We start from the raw sequence: 23,457 nt of genomic DNA, 5'->3' as shown, positions 1-23,457 counted from the left end.
GGACGCGCGCGCCGGCCGCCGGCGCCGGGCCCAGCGCTCTCGGCACTAGATTGGTGCTGCCTGGGCCGCGCGCAGCACGCCAGTCTCGCGCTCACTGGGCCGGGCGCCGCGCCGCGCCGCGCCTGCCCCGCGCGCGGTTGCACCCGCTCGCCCCGCCCGCCCCGCTCCGGGGTGGCCCCGCCGCCTGGCCCCGCCCCGCTCGGCCCTGCTCCTCCCCCTCTGCGCTCGGGCCGCTCTCGCGCTCCTGTCCCCTCCCCCCCCGCTCGCTCCCTGTCAGTGCGGTGGCTGCGCCGGGAAACATGGCGTCGGAGGGGATGATTTTAACGAACCACGACCACCAAATCCGCGTCGGGGTCCTCACAGGTAACGGGCCGCGGCCGGCGAGGGGAGAGGCGGGGGGGAGGTGGGAGGCGGCCGCGGGCCGGTGCGCGCCGCCAGGCCGCCCCGCGGGCTGCCCCGGCCGCCGTCCCCTGTGGCGGCGCCGCCGCTGCGCAGGGAGCTGCCGCTCCGCCGTGCGTGCGGCGGCCTCGGCCTCGGCCTCGGCCCGGGCCCGGGGACGGGGACGTGGGGGCGGCGCTCCGGCCACCGGCGCCGCGGCGGGGACGTGTGCGCGAGGCCGGGAGGCGTCGGGCGCCGCTGCCGCAGGCGGGCGAGCGAGCGGGGCTGCCGGGCGCCGCAGCCCGGGGGACTGGCCAGGGAGTAACCCGCTCGGAGGGTACAGAGTGCGGCGGGGGGCGTCTGGCGCGGGGGACGGGGCCGAGCCTGGCCGGGCTTCTTCCGGAGGCGGTGGAGCTGTGAGTGCGAAGGCGTTCGGGAGAAGGGAGCCCGCGGCCGGCGCGAGCTGCGGGCCGGCGGGAGCGTGGCCTGCCTTCCCTGGGCGGCGGCGGGAGGCGGCGGGAGGCGGCCGGAGCTCCCGGCCCCGGGGGATGCCTTTAGCGTGGCACGCTGTGCGCGGCGAGCACCCTTAGGGTGACTCCTTCCCCTCCCCCTCCCTGGCCTGCACTTTCGGGCGGGTGGGGGTGCGTTGCCTGTGTGCTTGTGTTGGGAGGGGGAGGAGGGCATGTGTGATGCCGCTGCTCACAGCGCATGGATGATGCTTTAATGAACCCCTGCACATGACATGCAGTGGTTGCACAGAGCGGTTCCCGGACCGGTACCAGTGCTGCAGGCTCCGAGGTTTCTTCTGCCTTGGGGCGGGGGGGGCTTTGCGGTTATTCCGGTGTACCGTGGAGCTCGGCGGTCCGGTGGAAGCGCGGTAGGCCGCCCAGAAATGAAGCCCCGGGGCGTGCGGGTGTGTAAGGGCGTAAATAACGTTTCTGGTGAAGGAAGGGCGAGAGATTTTAGTGAAATTTTTGCGCGTCAAGCTCAGTAGCTTTTATCGGGAGCCTGGGAAGACATGACCGTTCATTGAAAGCGGCGGTGCGAGCGCGCTGAGGCATCGGAAGACGTTCGGAGTGAAAGAGGATGCATTCCTTGGGGCGAGGAGGCCTGGAGTTAACCTGGAAGTTAATCATTAAACCCAGCGATATTTATTTAACGCGAACGCCCCCGGCGGCTCACGCCTCCTTCGGAAGCGGGCCCGTGCCCGCGGTGCTGGGGGTGTGTGTGCTGGGGGGGTGGCCGTGCCCGCAGTGCTAGGGAGGAGGGGTGCTGGGGGATGGGGGGTGTCCCCGTGCCCGCGGTGCTGGGGGGCCGTGTCCGCGGTCAGCGGCCGGGGCCCGGCGGGCGCTGTTCCGCCGGCGGGTGCTGAACGCGGCGCGCCCCGTGGGTGCCGCGGCGGCGGGCGCCCGGCCCTTCTTGGGAAGCGGTTGGCTGCAAGGTTATTCTGACGGGAAAGCGCTGGGAAAGCACGGTGTGGCAGAGGTGGAGGTCCTCAGCGTTGCATTCAGATTTCAGGCAGTCGTATCCTCAATAAGGACAGAGCAGGCCGGACCAGGTGCAAGAGTCCAGCTGGGGGAGTTTGTACCTTTTGTTCCCGAAAGCTGGGACTTACGTGCATTATGTATTATTGTAAAAGTTAAAGTGAGGAGGAGGTGTCTGCTAACAGAGTGGTGTAAGTGTGTTTTGCACAGCTTCGTGCTGTACAACTTGGATTATTATTCTTTGTTGATCAGTGAGCTGTAATAATTTTCACCTGTAAGTGTTCCCAGGATGCAGCACCAGATACATATGGTGCTACAATCATTTAAATAATGATTAAGTCACAATAGATTCGGATAATCTTTCAGAATACATAGGTTTTTATTTTGTGCTATAAATCCTGTTTGAGCACTATGAAGCTCTTTTAACTTTGTATCCTAATTTGCAATTCCATTGAGAAGAGCGTGTGGTCTGATTTTAATTTTTTTGTTAAAAGGCATAAGTGAGCATAACAGTTTTAGCCCTTTTCCCCTCACTGTCACTGTTTTGAATTGCAGGCTGAAAAATTTTGCAGAGAACTCTTTTGCCATTTTGAAAGGGAACATCTTGGTTTGCAGTTTTCCTAGACTCCTTTTTGTCTATGTTTGTAGACATGAAATACAATTTTATATAAATGTGTTTCTGTAATATCATATATGTGGCCAAAATTAATTATTTTCCACTCTGGCATTTAATTTAACCCCTGAAAGAGAGTATTTCTATTTTAGAGGGTTTGGACCCCCTAGTTGTTTCTGCTCTTTTAAACTTAAAAAATCTCTCTTCTGAATTTTTCTTGTGGAAATGAACTAATAATCACTTCTTGGCTGGTGGATGAAGGAATAAGCGTAGGAATGGAAAGGTTAGGTATGAGCACTATTTTTTTTTTGCTTTTTGTTTAATCATTTAGAACAGTTCAGTGATCAGAAATTAATAATTAACATAACATGACTTCTTTAGTTTTTCTAATTAAGATCATGGCCATATGTTTGTTTTGTCAGCAGTATATACTTGTGGGTTTATCAGCACAGCCATATAGATTTATGTTCCTATTAGACATGGTATACTCAGTTTAGAAAGTACAATTACTGCACCTTATGATAGTGTTCAGATGGAATTTAAATTTACTTATGAGTAACTCCTTTGAACTAATTTGGAATAAAGTTCTGTGTTTATTTTTAATTGAGGATATAAAAAACTATTTGGGCATGCTGTTAGTCTTGTCTGTTGTCAAGATTGATGCACATGGCTTGAGTATATTAATACAGAGTGAATTTTTTTTTGTGTAGCATAGTTTCATTGCATTCAGTTTTGTTTTGCATGTTATTGTATTTAGTTTTGCTTAATAGATCTTTGCATCTTTGTTTGTATTGGTAGTTTCCTATCTAGAAGCAAATGTGTATTTCTTCACCTGTGACAAATTAAGATGGGTACAACGGATTAGAGAAATAGAAAGTTTGCTTATGGTTTAGCCAAAGTAACTTATTGTGTTCAAATGCAAAATTTTGCAGGATGCAGCACCTCGTGTTTTCAAAAAAATACTATTTGTTAACTTTTCTTATATCCAAACTGTCAAGGTCTTTTAGTTAAGAGTCTATGAGAAGAACGGAGTCCATGATTAGGACTTTTTCTCAATGTGGAAGAACTGTCTTCCTGAAATCTGGGGAAGTCCTTTAGTGTATACAGTATCTGCTGACTTGCAGATGTCTTTCATGTTTATTTTTGAGTCCCTATACAGAAGGTTGTAGAGTTAAGCTTATTTAATGGAACAGGGGGAAATATAAACAATGACAGATTACAAAGTCATGAAACTTGTTGTGAACTAGAGGGCTATGTCTTATGTGAATAGGAAGTCTCACCAGTTTGTGGCTAGAAAACTGAGTTCTAATCTTTGTGTGTTGTTTTTTCAAGACATTTTGCAACATGTGAAAAGAATGCAACCATGAAAGTGTCATATCCAGCCCCAGTGTTTAATGAAGTGTTCAGATTAAAGGTACTGCGCACTTAAGTTCCAAACCTAGTTTTCCCTCTTCCACCACTGATACATAGCGCATGCACATGAACTAATAATGGAGCTTCAGTGTTATGTTGTCATTGGGTTACGCTTATGGTAAAATGCATTTTAAAAGGACTGTAATGCTAACTGTCAGATTGGGAGAATATTGTTATGGAGAATGAGTTTTCAGGGTTGGGCTAACAATGGCCAAAGCTTTGTCATTTATATATTCTCAATATCTTCTTTTTAAAAATGAAACACAGAGAGATAAGTAACATGGAGTAGATAAATGTAGTCATTTTCTCTCTTTTTTACTTATGGTAAAGGTTGGATTATATGCATGTGCTATCTGCAGTGTTGTACACCGGTGCTTCCTTAGTAAAATACAGATCTTGATAGAGAATTACTCTGATTGCCCCTTGCAAGTCTTTCATGTTTGGGATTTCTGTGACAGAATGGTTGTTAATCAGTTACCGTTGGTGTCAGGATATTGGACATGGATTACTAAGTACAGAGTTTTGTAATGCTAAAGTTGGCTAGAAAAGAGAAGGCAATGTGCGTGGTACCCAGAATTGAGTCAATATTAGGTCATCGTTCACTGGTGGTGACATTGGTAAAAGTTACATAATCTGTGAGCTTTCTTGTTACGTGAGGGACTAAGTGGCCTCTTGACTAGAACCATCCAAAGAGATCTAAACGATGTTGCCATCTCCACTAGCCTGGTGGAAAAAAGAGACTCTGGTTCTCTCTGGTTGCCCTTTTATGTTGTCATTTTTCTTCTCCATCCCCATTTTCTTCTTCTTTACCTCTCTCTTTGTTTTCTGTCCAGTAAGCATCTAGTGTAGCTGGTCAAAACTTGATGTTCTGTTACATGTTTTTTTCAGAATATTCCTGATAAAACTTGTCAAATCTGGGGTTGGCTAATAAAGCTTCTTTCAGTGTTTGTCTGCTCTTGGGGCAGGTCTGTGAGAAAGAGTCATCTCTAGACACAAACAGCATTTTCTGCCTTTGTTCCTCTTTTTGTATTGTTTTTTGCTTGTTCTAAAAAACAAAATATCCCAGGCTAACTTTCTTTTTCAGGATAGTTCTATTGTATTTAGTATTGATTAAAAAGTGGTGATGCAGCTTTTTACCGCTATGAAACATTTTTACAATTAAAATTACAAATGCAATCCTTCACTAATCATTTCTTCTTCAGGTACTTTATTCTTCCTTTCCTCTTCTAAGTAGAGATTAAAACATTTTGAATGGTAGTTGTTGCCATGGGTCTATGCAACAAAGCAAACGGAGGTTTCTGAATGCATAACCTCAGATTTTGTTTAGCCTCTTAACACTTAGCATCTTTAAGTGTCCGAGACAGTTTTGTTTGTTGAAATGACACAGCACGTACACATTGTGTCTGAATTTATCACTTTGAAGGAAGTATTCTTCCCGGATAGTGAAGGCCTCGTCTACTTGAAAACATCATCCAAATGGATTACCTGGGCAGATCTGAAGTTCACTGATACAAAAGTTCCTCAAAATTATCTTGGAGAAACATTGGGAACAAAATACTTACGCTGTCACTGTTTGTTGGTTGAGACTGTTAGAAATATGTATGCTGTTGGTTTTCCAACTGAAAATTTGTATGCTTCTCTCAACTTTCTTCTAAGGCTCTTCATTAATAGCAAGCCAGTTGAAAGATCTTTTTCCTCAATTGTGTTGCTATTCACATTTTGGACATGCATTAGAGTTACAGTGAACTTTCTTACAGAGTGTGCGTGGGAGGGTAAGGACTGACATAAAATTTGCTAGGGCTTATTGCCAAATTGCCCTAATTGTCTAAATTGAAGTTGGTTAGCTTTTTGCTTGTGATCTGCCTTTGTGTCAAAACCCACATCTTATTGGGCACTTGTCTTCAAAACACAGGTTCAAGTCATAGCTTTTCCTAGGATCCTTAGTTTTCTTCCAAGTACTTCGTTCAGTGAATGAGTGGCAGAAGTAGACAAATGCTGTACTTCCATTAAGAGTAAAACATTCTAGAGTCTAGCAACATTGGTTTTTGTCTTTCCCAGCTGCAAGGCTGTCATAATGTTGAGTTTATCCGTAGAAGCTAGGAGATCTCCCTCTTCTCCATTTGTAGCTGTAAGTCTTCACTAAAGCATTTCTTTCTATTTTTTTGATATGGCTGTGATGATAAGCTTTTTGCTAGTGAAAATGATCGGTACAATTGTTCAGTTTCCTTTTTATAGTGTAACAGTGCTGAATAGGAACCTTTACCTTTTACGGTTAAAGAGGAAGAAATTCCTGGATTTTTTTTACCGCCCTGTTTTTTAATGTGCGGTGTGGAACAAAAATTGGTGACTGGAATCTCGCTGATACAGCAGACTACTTACGGTTTAATCTGCTTGCTATGATAGTGCTTTTTAACTGAAAGAAGTGGAAACACTGAAGTTAAAAGCATATAAAACAAGATTATTTCCTAACTGTACATGGATGCTTTAATTAATTCCTACGTATGTAAGAAATGGCCATTAATTTGGAGGTTTATGTGTTCTTATAGAGCAGGGGTGAGAAGTCTTGCAATAATCAGTGTTCCTTGATTTGGAGTTTACTTACCCAAATACAATTGAAAGACTTCCATCTTCGCCCATGCTCCATGCCTGCAGTTCATATTTAGTAGTACGGGGCTTATGCATTACATTATGCTTTCATTTACTTTTCTATGTTTACATTTGTCCTCTTTTCCAGTAATGTGGAAAAATCTTTTGTGCTACCTACCTTAAAAATTAGTGAATGTGGATTTCATGAGAACCAGCTTAGTTCTGGAGAAACCCTGAATTGGTTTGCTGGCTTCATTAGATGAACAATAGCAGATTATATGACCATCAGTCCCTGTTTCGGAAAGTCTAGCCTACAAAAGCCTGATACAGACATGGAATTTCTCACCTTTAGTGTTGATTTAGCCATATCTGACTGTTTGCTTGTTTCCAAGTAAGAGTAAAGCATCTTTTGTTGAGAGGTGCTTTTATATCATATTCGGATTTCACCCAGAGCTTTTCTGAAAATTTCTATCTTGAAATTTATAACACTTTATAAAAGCAAAGAAGTTTGCTGTGCAGTGCCTTTGTGAAGTGAAAGTTAAGATTTTGAGTTTTCTTTTTTTTTTCTTTCTGCTTTTTTAGTTGTTCAAGCTAAAAAAGTCTGAGTATGTGGGAAAGTATTTTTTTTTCTTATTCTGATGGTTGCAAACCATCATTCTGATGGCTGAAAACCTTATTCTAATGGTTGAAAATCATAGGTTGAAAACCTATTTGCTGATAGGTTTTAATTTTTTTTTTTTAAATAAGGATAGTTTTTTGTGGTCTGCAGTTTGTGAGATTGATATTATGTAACAGGAGGACATGATAACTAAAAATGAGAACAAATTTTAGCTCTTCTTAAGGTCTTGAAGTACAGATTAAATAAAACAAATGATTTACATTCTGTGCCTATGTGTAGATGTAGTATGCAAGTCTTCTTGAATTGAAATGGTCTTATTAACAGTCTTGTGTATGGTAGAATTCTTGAAAGCTTAGCAGAATGCCTGAAAAAGCTGTTCTTGGAGAATAGAAGGGTAATAAACAGCCATATGGGAAATAAGCAGGTAGCAGCCTTTGTTTGTGGAATATTCTTAATTAATAAGAAAGTAGCATAGCCTTTTAGTTTTTTGTGGGTTTTTTTTGTTTTTTTTTTTTAAATCACAAAACAATTGAGAGAAGTAAGTTACAGTTTACAAGGAACAGTAATTGCATTAAAAAAGTGCTCAGGAAAAGTAGGCTTAATTAGGCAGTTATCTTAGAAAATCTCGTTTTGCAAGTAAGAGATTTGTATGTGATGTTTTGTTTACTTGTTTTCATACTAATTTACTGAGGCCTATTTTATGCCTAACTTATCAAGTGGAAAAAAATTAGCATAAACCCTCAAGAATAATCTTCTATGTACATTTTGCAAAGTCCTGCAAAACAGGGCTCTGTCCTACTATTACAAGGTGGGTGAATGATATTAATGGTATTTTGTAAGGAATAAAATGCATTGTCTGTTCCGCAAACTGTGAGATAAATAGCAAAACTTCCACTGGCTGACTTCAGGGATTTAGTGAATAGCTACGTATTACAAAATCTATTTTTGCGGAGTAAGTGGTTTTTAATGTATACCAAGACCTGAAAGAACTGACTCAATGTTAATTTAGCTCTGTATGCGAGTTACCTAGAATAGTAATCTTCAATAGTTTTATACTTAATATGAGACTTCATTGCGTATTCAACATGCAAATTGTAATAGTAGACCAATATTGTAATATGTTAAGTATTGCATACGTCTTCAGGACCACAACTATAGAAATGCATAGAATCATTTGGGTTGGAAGGGGCCCTAAAGATCATCTAGTTCCAGCCCCCCTGGCCTGGGCAGGGACACCTTCCACTAGACCAGGTTGCTCAAAGCCCCATCCAGCCTGGCCTAGAACGCTGCCAGGGATGGGGCATCCACAGCTTCTCTGGGCAACCTGTTCCACTGTCTCACACCCTCACAGTGAAGAATTTCTTTCTAATGTCTAATCTAAATCTACTCTCTTTCAGCTTAAAGCCATTCCCCCTTGTCCCATCACTACATGCCCTTGTGAAAAGTCCCTCTGCAGCTTTCTTGTAGGCCCTTTTTAGGTACAGTTAAGGCTGCTCTAAGGTCTCCCCCGGAGCCTTTTCTTCTCCAGGCTCAACTACCCCAACTCTCTCAGCACACAGGAGAGGTGCTCGAGCCCTCTGATCATCTTTGTGGCCCTCCTCTGGACTTGCAGCAACAGGTCCGTGTCCTTCCTATGTTGGGAGCCCCAGAGCTGAACGCAGTGCTGCAGGTGGGGTCTCACGAGGGCCCAGTAGAGGGAGAGAATCACCTCCCTTGACCTGCTGGTCACGCTTCATTTGATGCAGCCCAGGGTACGGTTGGCTTTCTGGGCTGCAGGCACACATTGCTGAGCCATGTTGAGCTTCTCGTCCGCCAACACCCCCGAGTCTTTCTCGTCAGGGCTGCTCTCAACCCATTCCCTGCCCAGCCTGTGCTTGGGATTGTCCCAGCCCACATGTTTCTCAGCTATACTATTTCCTCTTCTAATTAAATTATATTGCTTATTATGTTGTAGAGTGAAGAAGCAGAATGCATGTGGGCTTTGAACCATATTATTTTTTGGGCTTTTGAGTACTTACTGTGTGGTTATGAAACTCTTAGTTTTCTACAATTTCTTCATTGTACTGTATATTGTCGGGAATTTGAAGTCTATGTGGAATATTTTTCATTTGAAAAGTATTTCTTGTATTTTGTTGTTTTTTTTCTGTATCATATATAACTTTTGAGACCTAAAAGTGGGAAGTAGAAATTGAAGTATATGGTGTGGGTTTGTATTTTGCTGGTGTTCTGGATTTTTTTGGGGTTTTGTTGTGTTTTAGGTTTTGGTTTTTTTTCATGTATGCTTTGGGGGATTTAGATTCATGCTGAAATCTAGGAAGTGAGCTGTTAATCAGAATAATTTTATGGGAAGCTGTATGGATGAAGAACAATAATGCATTCTGCAGGAATTAAAACAAATTGCAGTGAAGTATCCTGCAGATCTGACTCAGAAGAGAAAGATTCCTAGGATCTCTACAAATGACAGAATAGACAGAGATAGCCATTAAAAAAATAATACCCCCTTTTCTCTTAGCAAGCTGCTTTTAATGCCCTGATAGGCTGTTTAGGGAGAGATGGATAGGAAGGCCTGAGATGAAATCTGTAAAGCTTTCGTTCAGTAATTCTTGGAGAGATACTGAATGTGGCACTAGTTAGGGATTTGGCAAACCAAGACACTTCTACTCTGATACTTCTTACCCCTTCCTGAAACAATTTTCATGGGCTTATGAGGACAGACCAGACCAAAAGAGATGTTTGGGTCAGGCAGGTAGGTATCCTTTTACCTAGGTACTTGAAAATCTTGTCTTAGGAAAGTTTGGGGAGCAGTGTATGTTTCTGGAAGGAGAAGAATTCTGGGAACTCAAATAGGTATTAGGTATCTTCCCACTGACATGATTCTTTCGTATGCTGTAGAGTAGCGTCATAGCAGTGTAGATGGTGAGAAGCCAAAGGCTTACTATATACTCCCTGTCAGAATCTTCATCTCAGAATCAAATCAGGAGAAAGCAGCCAGATGCCTAAAACCAAGTACATATCTGATGAGAAAAATGCCTGTTGTTTCCAGCAAAAAAACACCCAAATGTTAAAGGGAATAGGTACTTCCCATTTCCTCTGTTTTTAGCTTAATTTTCCTTTTTAGTTGCCTGAATATTCAAGGGGAGACATTAAGCAAGCCTACAGCAAATCAAGGATCCTCAAAATCAGCTGCCTTGGAAAAATAACCTGTAAATTAAGCATACTTAGGACAAATGTTGTGAAACATATCTTCAAAAGACACACAGGGACAAAGCGTTTCTGTAGATAATACTCTGAAAGCTTGAAAGATGCTGGGAAAAAGTTGCAACAGATGCTTGTATGTGTGTAACTCCCTCTGATTAAAACTTCAGCATTGCTGTTAGGCTCAGATTTAATACTTTAAAAAAGTTTAGAGAGTATTTTTGAAGAAAAGGTATATAAAGTGGAGTTTTTTGGGAATGTTTTTGTAATCTCCAGAATTTTCTACTTGATTATGATGTCCTGAAAGAATTCCTTCTCAGATAGTCACTCCAGTGATACTCCTTTTGCCCTAATAGATGTATATAGTAGATCAGTGAGGTATAACTACTTAGCTACTAGCTTTAGCTAAATCTAACCAAAAATACTTCTAGTTATTGTAAAATATACTTGATGGCAGACTTTTTTAATGATCACTTCAATTGAACAGACTGAAAAGTCTGGGAGGGGGGTGGGATTTTCTTTGCTTCTAACCTCCCATTGTGTGGGATTCCAGACCATTCTGGACATGCAGAAATTTGTTCTGGCATTTATTTAGCAAAATAAAGAAAAGGAGAAAACAGTAAAACTTATGTAGAAAAACCAGGAGACTTAAGAGGGTGTTGAGATTTTTTTGTAGAAATCTTTGAACTTTTCAAGTAGATGTGACTACAGTGTAGTGCTATATGGCGTAATTCTTTGGATAGAAGGCAAAGCACAGAGCTTCAAGAAGTTGGGAACAGGCATGTTAGTAAGATGTGTACGGTTCAAGTTGAGTATATTTAAACTGCTCCACAATCTAATGCTATTCTGACATCTGTTATTTAGGAACATTCTCTGTTCCACGGTAGGGAGGTAAGCTGTAAAACCTTAAGGTTTGATCTTGCCAGTTAAATTCTAGTGCAGTAAGAATTAAAACTATTACTAGTGTCTCCAGTGTGCAGGACCTTCTTACCCGCATGACACTCAGGGTTTTTTTTTCCTAAGTATCAAAGATCAAAATGGAAACTCTAAAATTCTCGTTAAAAGCAACTACTGAAAAAAGCAACTGCTGAAGAATTTTCCTGGGATCATTAAGCCTCAAGAAGGATGCTCACCTGCCTGTTCCTATTTCTTTATTCCAAAGGGTATAGCTCTAGTTTATGCACAATAGTTTCAGTACATGACTTTTCTCTTTGGCTTGGCAGTTGATCAAAGAGAATTAGTGAAAATACTAGTTGTCATTTCACCATTGTTTTGTCAGAAAAGGGTTCAAGTAGACTTTTTGGAGTACTTTGATGAACAGAACATCTTTCTTGAAAAGGCATCTGAGGCTAATTTCTGTACAGCATTAAACTGGGACATCATGGATTATCTTTAATATTAGAAAAGTCTCTTAATTACTTGATAGCTTGTCTTATATTTGGTTATTGTTATTTGTAAGATGCTGTGAGGACTCATCAAATAATAAGGGAGATTTTAGATGTGAAATAGTAATCATATTCAGTATTTCTTAGCAGAATAGTAGTAGGTTCTGGTACCCTCCCCAAAATTTTAGCAAGTCTTCATATTCAGATTATTCCTAGTATCCTTCTTCTGCACTGAACAAAGACCTGCTAAAAATGTTCTACCTGTTCTACAGCCTCTGGAAAGTAAATTCAGCTGTGCATGTGAAAAATACGCAGACAAAACCCACTTTAAAATGAATGGTTGAGGTCTCATTAGCATCTAGAAAATATCTTAACAATTAGGACACATTGAAGAGCTTCCTCTGTGTTTAAGATATTGTGAAAACATCAGCCTAGAGCCAATTGAGGCAGTAGCAAAATATATATTATAATTAATTCAGAGCATACATTTAAACTTAACCCCCTAGATGCTGACATTTCAACAAGCAGCCATTGCAGGAAAAAACAAGCAGATGCAGAAATTCTTTATATTTGGGTAAGCAGGTGTTCTCTCAATTCTGCAATGATAAGTAGACAATTAAAAAAAATAAAAATCTTTGCTTTTGTCCTGTACTTACATAAATCATTTGACTGTAATTCAGTAAGTTAACTTAGCGTTTGTGATTTCATTCTATTTGAGTAAGCAGTACAGCCTTAAAGAAGCAGATTTGTAGAGCAAACCACTTACTGCTGGGGGTTTCACACCCACACTATTCATGATGTTTTACTTCATGCTAGCTCAAAACCTATGGATTGAACTCTAAGTAATGGTTGGGGTGCATTAGGTGCACTCTTGGAGTACGTCGCATTTAGTTTGTCCAAAACGAGTTCAGCATTAGTGCTTTGATCCTTCTCTGCAGCGTGAACCAAAGTGTGGTGATTGGGGGCCGTCAGGAGATAGCTGGAAAGCCACACTCTTGAACCCAACAGAAACACTAATACAGAGATGCTGTTGACTATTATTTGCCTCCACAGTGTTGTGTGCACACCTCCTACAATTCTTGTGTCTGCTAGAGAGGTCTTCCAGTGGGTAGCACTGGGGACAGTTCCCTGATGATGGGAAGTGTCTGGAAAGATACTGGCTCTTGAACTGTTCCTGTGACTTGAAATTACTCTTAAGATAGCCTAAAGTAAAACTCAGTAGTAAGTAGAAGTATTTCAAATGTCCAAATTAACCCATACAATTACAAATTTTTATAAAATCTATAGATGAAAAAATGACAGAAAGAGCATGTTTACACTAACAGTTTGGACAGGCCATCCCTGTACCTAGCTGACTTGCCTGTTAGGAAAATACATACAGCACTTTTGTCAGGGATTTTGTCTTCCTTCACTACATCTCCATGTGCGTTATTCAGAGATAATTTTCTTCTGGTGTACCACGCAGTCTGCTGTAACTGGTCACCTCTTTAGAGCCCAAGGTTTAATCTTATGCCTTATGGGATTTTGGTCATGGTTCTACCATCAGTGCTGCTTGTTCAGTGCTGTGCTGTGCTAGCATAACCTGTTGTGTGGCTGTGTGGTCAGGCAACTGAAACAGGTAAGACTTAACCTGCCAGAAAAAAGGGATCCTTTCCAGCTGAATCAGCTGTGTGATCTGGTTCAGCACTGAGCTCTACCGATTTCTGCTTAAGTAGGAGAATGGTGAACAAGGCTGGCAATTCTTTTACTTCTACTCTCAAATTTTTTAGACTCTGTTCTTTCTTTAGTGCTTTTCTATCCTGTCACTTTTCACTCTGTGCAAAAGAAATTTGACTGACTAACCTAATGGAAAACTGCTCTTCTTTTTGGGAATTACTTTTCTGCAGCCTGAACAAATTGAATCAACTCAGTGAGGGACCTCAGGAGTGCCAGTGTGAAGGAGGGGCTGGACTGCACAGGTGGGATAGATAAGGATGGGAGATGGGACTTCTGCTTTCTAATCACAGCTCAAACATGTGATCATGTGTTGGTTTTGTGTAGTTCACTTGCATTAATTCAGAAGATAGTCTTGACACTCCTTTATCTAACCAAGTGTTGTCTCCTTTCTTAGAAGTTTTGCTTTGTCAGGCCAGGTATCCTATCAGTGGTATTTGCTAGCTTGTCCTGACTGATGCGTGAAGGCTGCCCCTGCTGAATAACAAGCAGGAAAAAAACATAGTGAAGGAAGGGAAGGATTTGTCCATTATAGGAAATTATTTTGTGGAGGAGGTAACTCAAGATATAGTTTTCCATTTTGTATGTAAACTTCTTTGATTCTTGTGAGTAGTAGCTAGGTGAGTGTAAAGACTATGGTAGGCATTTATGTTTAATGAAGAGCTGAACATTTGGTAACTTGCATGTGTTAAGTAGGTAATGAGAAAATCTGAACATTAGACTTCTGCAATGTTAAACTTAGGAAAAGGTGAACACTGTTATGCATTTACACACGAGTAGGGTCTCTTCTTGTTAATGTGTAATTTTTAATAGTCAAAACTTCTAACATTTATTTTTTGTAGCTTATGGTCTTGACTATAGTGTGCCTGACAACCAGTTTGAAGACTATATACATATAATGTGTATAAACATTTATTATATATCAAATAATAATTAATAAGTATATGAAAAATTACCTATGCCTGCTAGATCTATTTTGCCTTCTGTTTGAGAGAATTCTTTGGTACCATTCAGTCTGTCATCTTACTTAGGCTCAGTATAGTTTTTCTAAGCCTGTCTTTACCAGTGTGATTAGCTAATATGCTACCTGAGGATGCGAACCTGATATGTACTAAATGGCAAGTTGATATGCTATTGACTTTTTTTTCTGTTATTGGATGCCTGTCTGTACACCAACTATTTAAAACATCTGCATGCAAGATCATTTTCTAATCTTACTTCTGTCTTGCATACCACCTTCTTGCTCGCCTGAATAGAATCTTTACCTTTCTTTTGGGTGGACTGTTACCCATGTGATGGAGGTAACTGGACCAACCAGTCATAGGCATCAGCTAGTTGGGTATGTCAAGCTTTGGGATTGATAGTTCCTTAAAAAGGGGGAGGGACAGGGATGAAAAAGGAGGATAGTTTAGTTTATACAGTTGTGGTCAGTGGACCATGTGCATTTATTTAAGGCCTTATTTCACTGCAAATCAGAAACCCGCTGCTTTTCTCCAATATTGTATGTTTCTGTGGTCTCCATGGCTATGAATTGTGTATTGACCATGGTTTTGGCACCCAAATGCAGTGCTTGGAGGTAAAGGTAGCTAGCTAAACTGAGTTTTATAACTTGCGATGTGAGTAGCTTCTTCAGTATTAAGTGGAAGTGTGATTTTTTAAAATAGCAGAAAATACTGAAATGTTGTAGTAACTGAAAAAGCAATCCTAACATTAAAAAACAGTCTTTCTGGAAGAAAAAAATAAAGATTAATAATAAAAATTGAATTTTATGGGAAGCGGGAGAAAAAGAAAGTATAGAGGGGTATAATAGCCACATATAAATCTAAACCATATATTAAAGTATAGCTTATAGCAAAGAATGTAGAGACTGAGGCTATATGAAGGAGGCATAAAGGCTGTTAATGGAAAGCAGACTAGCTAAATGGGAAAAGATTTGTGTGCTTAGTGATTATGCCTCTGCAGGTATCTTCAAGCATCCCGTTCACTAGAAAATTTTGGCACGTTGCTTAACAACGGCAAAATTAGGAAATTGTTTTTATAAAAAGAATAGAGAAATAAACTGAATATACCAAATACTTGTATTTAAAAATCCCGCACTGAGCCTTATTCAAAGTTGACAAGTATTGAATCTTCTAGCAATTTTTTATGTTAAATTTGTCTTTTACTCCATTTTATTAATTGTGAAATTAATCCTGAGTAGAGAAGTAATCCTGTCCATGACATCTCATTTATCCCAGAAAAATTGTTCATGTATATGGTGAACAAAATGTGGACTGATCCAGATGATAGTATTTTGCCAAGATCGTTTTCAGTTGATTTCTGTAGGTTTACTATGAGTAAATGCTTGTACCTGCATGGTAGAGATGGGAACAAGTTGCTGCCAGTAGAAAACAGGTGAGATTTTTTTTCTTTTAGTAATAATGCATGAGAAAAACTGGTCTTTGGCCAAGGCATTAGTGCCCCATTTTCTTAGGGAATATACTGGTGTCAGGCATTCAAAACTTATATTATTACTGCAGTGCACTCTTAACAAACTTCAGTTGGAAAAATCAGAAGTCACACTCTTTAAAAAAGACTGGATGGGTACGATCACATCTGGTTGCCTTGTGCACCATCTGTTGTCTACTGATTACAACTTGAGAGTCAGTGACCTGTGGCTGCATACAGTGGCCCAAAACTCGGTTGCCTTCGATTCACTTAATTGTGCTCACAGAAGCATATGGTACTTGTTTGTGGGATATTTCTCCTTTTCAGGGATATTGAATGATTGGCTTCCTGTTTTCTGAAGTGACTGTGCTACTGTTGGTGATGTCTGGTTGATCTGTGAATCTGCTGCTACTTTTACTAATGTCTTGTCTCCTTTCAGGATAACATTAGATTCTGTTTATTTTAATTAATTTTCCTTATTAACCTATATAGAACTATTGGATATTTGGTGAGGTTTCAGAATTTAATTATGGCTCCTATTCCAAACAATATAAAAAAAAAGTTTTGAAAAAAGGAGAGGGGAAATAAAAAATATACTCCCAAGATATTCAGCTGTTCATCTTTCACTTCACCTCCTCAGCATTAAGCAAAATGCTTGAGCACGCTACTTTCTTCATGCTTGCAAGAGAATAAAGCATTGAAAAATAACTTCACTCTTCTTTGAAGATAAACAATGAAGATAAAATAAAACACTAAAACTATGGAAGATAAAGTAGTGAGGCCAACAGATTCCTTTGCTGTCATCTTCCATGTCTGACTTTTCATCTTTGCATTTGGTTAAGTTGCACTGGCTAAATACTGGAAATGGCTTTTCAGTGCTTTTCTGCTATTTTTGTCTTGAAAATACTTTTCAGTTACTGTTATTTCTGTTCTTGTATAAATCTTGTTCTTTGTGAATTGGCATACTTCCTTGGGAACTGACAGTAATATCTTTTGTTGCCTGTAATGGGACAAGTTATACTGAAATCCTTCTCAGCAGTCTTGGTTACCTTTGTAATATTTTTTTTCCCCTTTGAACATATGTGCCTTGATACAGAGTTTGTTGATCAAATAGATCATGTATCTTATTCAGATTATTTTTGGTGTTAGGTGAAAAAGTCAACTTCTTGAATGCAACTAGATCAGGAGCTTTCTTACAGAATTTTTACTAAATGTCAAGTGCTTATTTTCTTGGAACTTTTTTGCTTTTAGTTGATGTCCCCTGCTGTTTTAGGATTTCATTATCAGATTATCAGGTCAATATTCATAATTACCTTTGTTTCGTAGTCTCACCTCTCTCTGTCGTCTTTTTTTTTTTTTTTTTTTTAATTTAAATTTAACAAGTGACAAGGCATCTTTCAACTTTGCCTTGCACTCCTGAGCGATGACTTAGACAAATTGATGAAATACTTTTGATCTCCCCCACTCCATCTTTCCTTTTGTTAGCATAGCTCTGAGAAGAATGTGTTTTCCCTATATAACTGCTTGTAAAAGTTATGACTTTTGACCATGGTGTTAATGTTGATTCTTTCGGGCTTCATTTTGATTGCTGTGTTTCTTTCATTTTGCAGCCAGTAGTCGGTTGTCCAGGAGGATGTGTCTGGAGTACGGACTGCTTTAATGTGGTACAAAGAAGTCGTTGAAAGAAATCACTGAAGGTGATTGTGGTGGGTTGACACTGTCCAACAGTGAAGGCCCTACCCAGGTGCTTGCTTGCTGCTCCCAGATGGGATGAACGACAGTCAGAAATGCAAAAGTGAGCAAACTTGTGGGTTGAGATAAAGGCACTTTAGTAAGTGAAGGAAAGCTGTGTGTGCTTTACCGAGGTCAAAGTAGACAATATCTGTTGCTCTCCCTCTACCAAGCCAGTCACTTCCTTGTAGAAAGTAGATTTTGTTAGGCTGGACTCTGTGTTCTGTTGCATTTTTTTAGCTGCCTGTTAGTCGGACAGGTAGAAAAGTCTAGTTTACCTTTGTATGAGGCCTTCTGCTAGACAAAAAGCGCCTGTAAGAAATCTTGTAGCTTGTTCCTCTAATCTATCTGTCCTCTTTCTTCAGGAGTACACGCATTTTATAGGTCAATGCAACGAAGCGATGTCCTACTGTATGGCTTTACCATAGATTCTAGTACACGATCTGTAGGAAGAAGAAAGACTTATAAACATCTATTGTCAGTTTACACTGTTCCTAATTGTTTTCCTAGAATTTACTTCTTGTGTTAGCTTTCTCTAGCTGCTTAGGAGCCTTTGGAGATTCATCTCCTTTTCTTGTCCTTTCAATGGAATCAGAAATGGAAATTCAGCTTCCATACTTTCAAGGAGTTTCCTTTATGGGGAAAGAAAGGTTTACATTTTAATTGTGTTAGTGCCATTTAAGTCAATGTAATACATCTGTAATGTTCCTCTGGGCTGTTCCACAGCTATCTAATGTCAATTACTGTGCATGGTTGATGCATCTGAAAATACAAACTGGCTTTTTAACCATGTTATATGAATGTAATTGAAGAAAATCCTTTTATTGGGTGCCCAGATGAGATCATTTGAGTAAGGACATGGTTTAAAGCTTGCAGTAAGTACTGCATGACTTGTCACTGCTCTGTGATTTATTCTATATAGGATGTAATTTCAGATGTTGGATTGTGACTGATAGCATTGCTTGCTGTGTAAATCTGTGTGAAGTTCTTTCTGTGAATGTATATTATTTTTATTTATATATTTTGCAGAATTCTTTTATGTAAGTAAATACTTTGCAAATTCTCAGGTAAAAAGAAAGTTCTGAAACTTATGTGTCAAGTAGGCTACATGCTAAAAAAACCCCGTTTTTTTTAAACTCTGAGGGCAAGAACTGATACTAACCTGGTATGTTAAGTTCTTGAATGAACTTGGATTCACTCTCGTAATTAGCTTTGGCTATTCCAGCCTGACTTTTAAAATATGGCTTACTAGTAAAACACACTTGTTGGTTATTTAAGAATTACTTACAGAACTATTATAATGTTATATATAAAGTATAGAGATCCCTAGAGGCCACAGTCAATTTGAGTATTAAATGGGATGCAATTTATTAAGTATTTTTCTAACAGTCTCTGCATAAAGGGCATACAGGTAACTTTTAACATCAATATTTAGCGGTTAAGAGTTGTTCTAAGAACACACATCGTAATTCTGTTTTGCTTCAGCTTTTCTGTGTTTAAAGAGAGTGAGGAGTATTATAGGATTTTTCAGTGCTTGAGTATTGTTTCTACTAAGCCTTTTCACATTAAGTAACCACGATCAGATGTCTTGAAAGCATTACATGCACACAGTTTTGTCCTTGGTCTCATTCTCTTTGGGTTTTTTTTTTAGCAGAATACTTTAGTACAGAATTAGACAAATAACTAAAAATCTGTAGAAATAGTTTGTCTATTCTGTAGTAAACAAAGATCTGTATCAATTCACCAGTGTGTTCAAATTAGCTAATTCAGAGAAGTACAATGTTAGAAGTATGTAACGTATATTTTTGTTGTATACTTTGCTCTAATGGAGTCAGAAGGTTTTGATTTCCCTCATATCTGTGTTGATCAGTATAACCAAAGTTTTACCTTTCTGGATAAGGGCTAAAGTGCAGTCACTAAAGGACAGACTTGCCATGAAAATCGTATTCTAAGAGTAATAACTGTGTATTTCTTTAATAATTAAGGTTTGCAAACCTCTAAGTTTACTGAGGCACTGCTAATCCACTGGAAATGACATACATGGAGTGATATATAGAATCATAGAATGGTTTAGGTTGGAAGGGGCCTTAAAGATCATTTGGTTCCAACCTCCCATCATGGGCAGGGACACCTTCCACTAGACCAGGTTGCTCAAAGCCTCATCCAGCCTGGCCTAGAACACTGCCAGGGATGGGGCATCCACAGCTTCTCTGGGCAGCCTGTTCCAGTGCCTCACCACCATCACAGAGAAGAATTTCTTTCTAATATCTAATCTAAATCTACTCTCTTTCAGCTTAAAGCCATTCCCCCTTGTCCCATCACTACATGCCCTTGTGAAAAGTCCCTCTGCAGCTTTCTTGTAGGCCCTCTTTAGGTACAGTTAAGGCTGCTCTAAGGTCTCCCCCGGAGCCTTTTCTTCTCCAGGCTCAACTACCCCAACTCTCTCAGCACACAGGAGAGGTGCTCGAGCCCTCTGATCATCTTTGTGGCCCTCCTCTGGACTTGCAGCAACAGGTCCGTGTCCTTCCTATGTTGGGAGCCCCAGAGCTGAACGCAGTGCTGCAGGTGGGGTCTCACGAGGGCCAAGCAGAGGGAGAGAATCACCTCCCTCGACCTGCTGGTCACGCTTCATTTGATGCAGCCCAGGGTACGGTTGGCTTTCTGGGCTGCAGGCACACATTGCTGAGCCATGTTGAGCTTCTCGTCCGCCAACACCCCCGAGTCTTTCTCGTCAGGGCTGCTCTCAACCCATTCCCTGCCCAGCCTGTGTTTGTGCTTGGGATTGCCCCAACACATGTGCAGGGCCTTGCACTTGGCCTTGCTATTTTGCCTTCTTACATCTGAGGTTTTACTTCTGATAGCATCCCTCCGTTCTCCAGGGAATAAAAATTTGACATGAGAAGTTGAAGGTGCAAAGCACCATTAGTAGTTTTACCTTAATGTGGTAATTGAAAGCATATAATGGTTTCTAAAACGAACAAATACTTCAGTTAATTTATCATATTTGTCAACCTGTGTAAACATAACCTTTCTTGTGTGTTTTAAGGTTGGATATGTTTTGAATGGAGGGAGAAAATAGTACATGATTCAATAGATGCAAGTTGAAAAAAAAAAACCAAAAAAAAATATCTGCAGTTGACACAAAAAGTTTAGTGTTAACATGTAATGTGGTGATGGATGCTGGGGCCAGAGGAAGATGTTGAATCATTGTTTTAGACTAGTGAGGTGGATTTACTAGAGTTTGTGCGCTCCAGAGAGCAGAGAATATTCTCTTCATCCAGTTCTGCAAATACTCATTTGGGGATATTATGGTGGCTCCAGTGAATGCTGCATTAAAAGTAGAAGAAGCTTTATATATTCTTTAAAATGGAATGCATTGCCTCCATTCTCTCTGTGGAGCAGTGCTATTATGAGCTACGCCCCTAATCATACACTTCATGAATTCAGAAAGCTTCATGGCTGAAGGTGTGCCCAAATTCTAAGAAGTCTTGTGTTTCTTGAGTGATATATATAATCAATCAAAAAAGTCCCTGTAACAGTTCATAGGCTAGATCCAAAAAGAGACATAGATGTGGTGATGCTTCAGTATCTTAAAATTAGCAGTTGATTAGCAGTTTGGACCATGCAGTGGGAGGGGAGCAAACAGGGTTCAAATCTTTGCGTTTTGAACTATTGCTGCATTTTCTTTCCTGTTAGAGGGCAAGTAACAAAACAGAAATAGTCCATGGAGCAGGGAGTAGAATCTAGGTCTTACCTCCCAGCTGAGTGCACCAGCTATTAGGCTACAGTGTGGTCCTTGTTGCTGATTGTCTGGATGCCATAGCATTTTAATTTTTAGCTGTGTAGTTACTTAGCTTTAGCCAAAAAGAAGCTTGTCACCATCAGCCTTTTAGTCTCTTAAAGTACTCTTCTGTGAAATAAATTAGTATGTTTGACTCTGCATAGGATAACAGGGAAATAAACCCAAGTTCCCTGCCTCTGTGATACTTGCTGTAATCCAGTATGGATCTACAGAAAAAGTTCTTTGTTGGTAGTTCCAAGCCATTTGTAGACCCTTGTACAGTGCTCTTACACAGCATCTGCCATCACCCTTTCACAGCGTGCATGTGTGGTGCTGCCTCAGGTGTAACCTCTGTGTTACTTTGCAGGTGGAGCTTTAGTCCTCTATAAAGTTTCCACCATAAAAATTAAGTGCATATGTTATCTCTGTTTCTAGGAAAATCCTGTATTGTTTGTTGGATTGCTTTGTATAGGACTTGAGGGCCTGAATTTTACTTGTATGCAGAAATGCATTTATTACATGCTACCATGGATACAGAAGCCATGCAGATGAGGAGAAAATACAAAGAATGTTTATGAAGTATTTGAATACTGTAATAGCAGGAGCACTGTTTTTTGTTGACATTTAAATGAAAATATCTCAGCATTCAGAAAGTTCTGGGGTTGCCCAGCTTGGAAACCTTACTACACCTGAAGGGATGGAGTTGCTGGACAATCAGGTTTTCCTTTCTGTTCAAATTAAATAACAAAAATCATTTTTTTTAAGAAGAGAAAACTGCCTGTTTTACTTAGGAAGGTTTGGCTTCCATGATTTCTCTGATGTAGTTGTGTTCCATGTCTTCCCATAACCAAAATGATTTGTGTAGGCTTTGAGAAGATTGTAACAAACAGGAAAAAAAGTTTGAGGGAGCTCTCCTTAGCCGCCTTCCCCAAACCCTTGTTTGCATGCCCTATGATGAAATAAAAGACTAAAGAAACAAGATATGCAGTCTGTTCTCCTCACCTCAACTTTTCACTTTACTTGATAAATAAATCCTTGGTGTAGTCCACTGCATTTTTTAATTAGTTACACTTACACAATGATAACTGCAAAAATAGTATCTGATTTTTTTTTTTAGTAGTGGTGCTTCTATGCAAAAATGAAATTGAAGTAACTTCAAAGTGAATGGTGTCAAGTTTTTTTTTGTGTTTCTTTTTGAAAAATACCCCTGTGTCTTTGCTGAATTTCTTCAAATCTGACAAGGAAATGCATCCTGAAAAACATAAGAAGTGCTGATATGACCTTTGCCATATCTTAGCTAGCAGGTGCCTTTAGAATAAGATGGTACTGCATCGTAATTTCCTGATGAGTTACAGCATCATGATGGCATGTGCTCCCACTCAGAATCTATTTTAAGAAATGACAGAAGCACTTTATTACAATTAATCTTGTGCTCAAAAATAATGGAGTGAAGAAAGCCTACAAAGTAATGATGTTCTGGAGATCAAAAGACAACTAATAGAGAAGTAATTATTTAATCTGTATAGTAAAATAACTCAGCAGAAAAAAAAAAACCCAAACAACAATATAATCTTTGTTTTTCATAGTTGTCTGTACATCTGTCCATATAACAGATTCAAACAACAGAATGTGGCCCCACTTCTATTAGGGAGAACTTTCAAAGACTGTTTCAAATGCTGTTAGAAATTGCAGCATGTGTTTTTATGATCAAATCTTCTGAATAGCAGAGCTTCTGATTTCTTTGCTAAAGGTTCCTATTTTGACACGGGTTTCAGTTTGTCAAGAAACTGTAGCTCACTTGAGGTACAATGATTGTAACAGGTAAGTCTCGAGATGAAAACTCTTCAGTATGCTGCAAATACTGCTCTGCTCTGGACAACTCTGTATTTTCCCAGAATGTAAGGGGCTGAAGGTGTCTGAGGAAACTGTATACAATTAATGTTTGTTGACCTGACCTTAATAAGATGAGTACAGTTTTTTGTAAATCTGTTAGTTCAGATCAGCTCTATTTTAACTCAAGGTATGAAATGCAGCTACATACACTGTAAATTATTTGGGTGTAGAAAACCTTTTCTTGTAGCTTTATATTTCACTTAGAAAACAGCACAGCTGTGCACTAATATAGTACAGAT

General features: G+C 40.2%; 1 protein-coding gene across 9 annotated transcripts in view; it reads left to right on the top strand.

Moving 5' to 3' along the window:
• The first annotated feature begins 207 nt into the window (after nt 1-207).
• GPHN (gephyrin) overlaps nt 208-23,457 on the top strand; it is a 296,954-nt gene continuing 273,704 nt past the window's right edge. For 8 of the 9 annotated variants that reach the window (XM_055715673.1, XM_055715679.1, XM_055715678.1 and 5 more), the window contains exon 1: nt 208-363. In XM_055715673.1, coding sequence (XP_055571648.1) covers nt 300-363 — 64 coding nt within the window. In that variant the 5' untranslated portion in view covers nt 208-299. Of the gene's footprint in view, nt 364-3,807; nt 3,890-23,457 lie in introns of all 9 variants that reach the window. The other variant, XM_055715677.1, reaches the window with a different exon arrangement.

The sequence above is a fragment of the Falco cherrug genome, chromosome 7, assembly GCF_023634085.1.
Source record: "Falco cherrug isolate bFalChe1 chromosome 7, bFalChe1.pri, whole genome shotgun sequence".
Lineage (NCBI taxonomy): Eukaryota > Metazoa > Chordata > Aves > Falconiformes > Falconidae > Falco > Falco cherrug.
The sequence above is the reverse complement of the archived record's forward strand: the minus strand, read 5'-3'. Positions and strand labels throughout refer to the sequence as shown.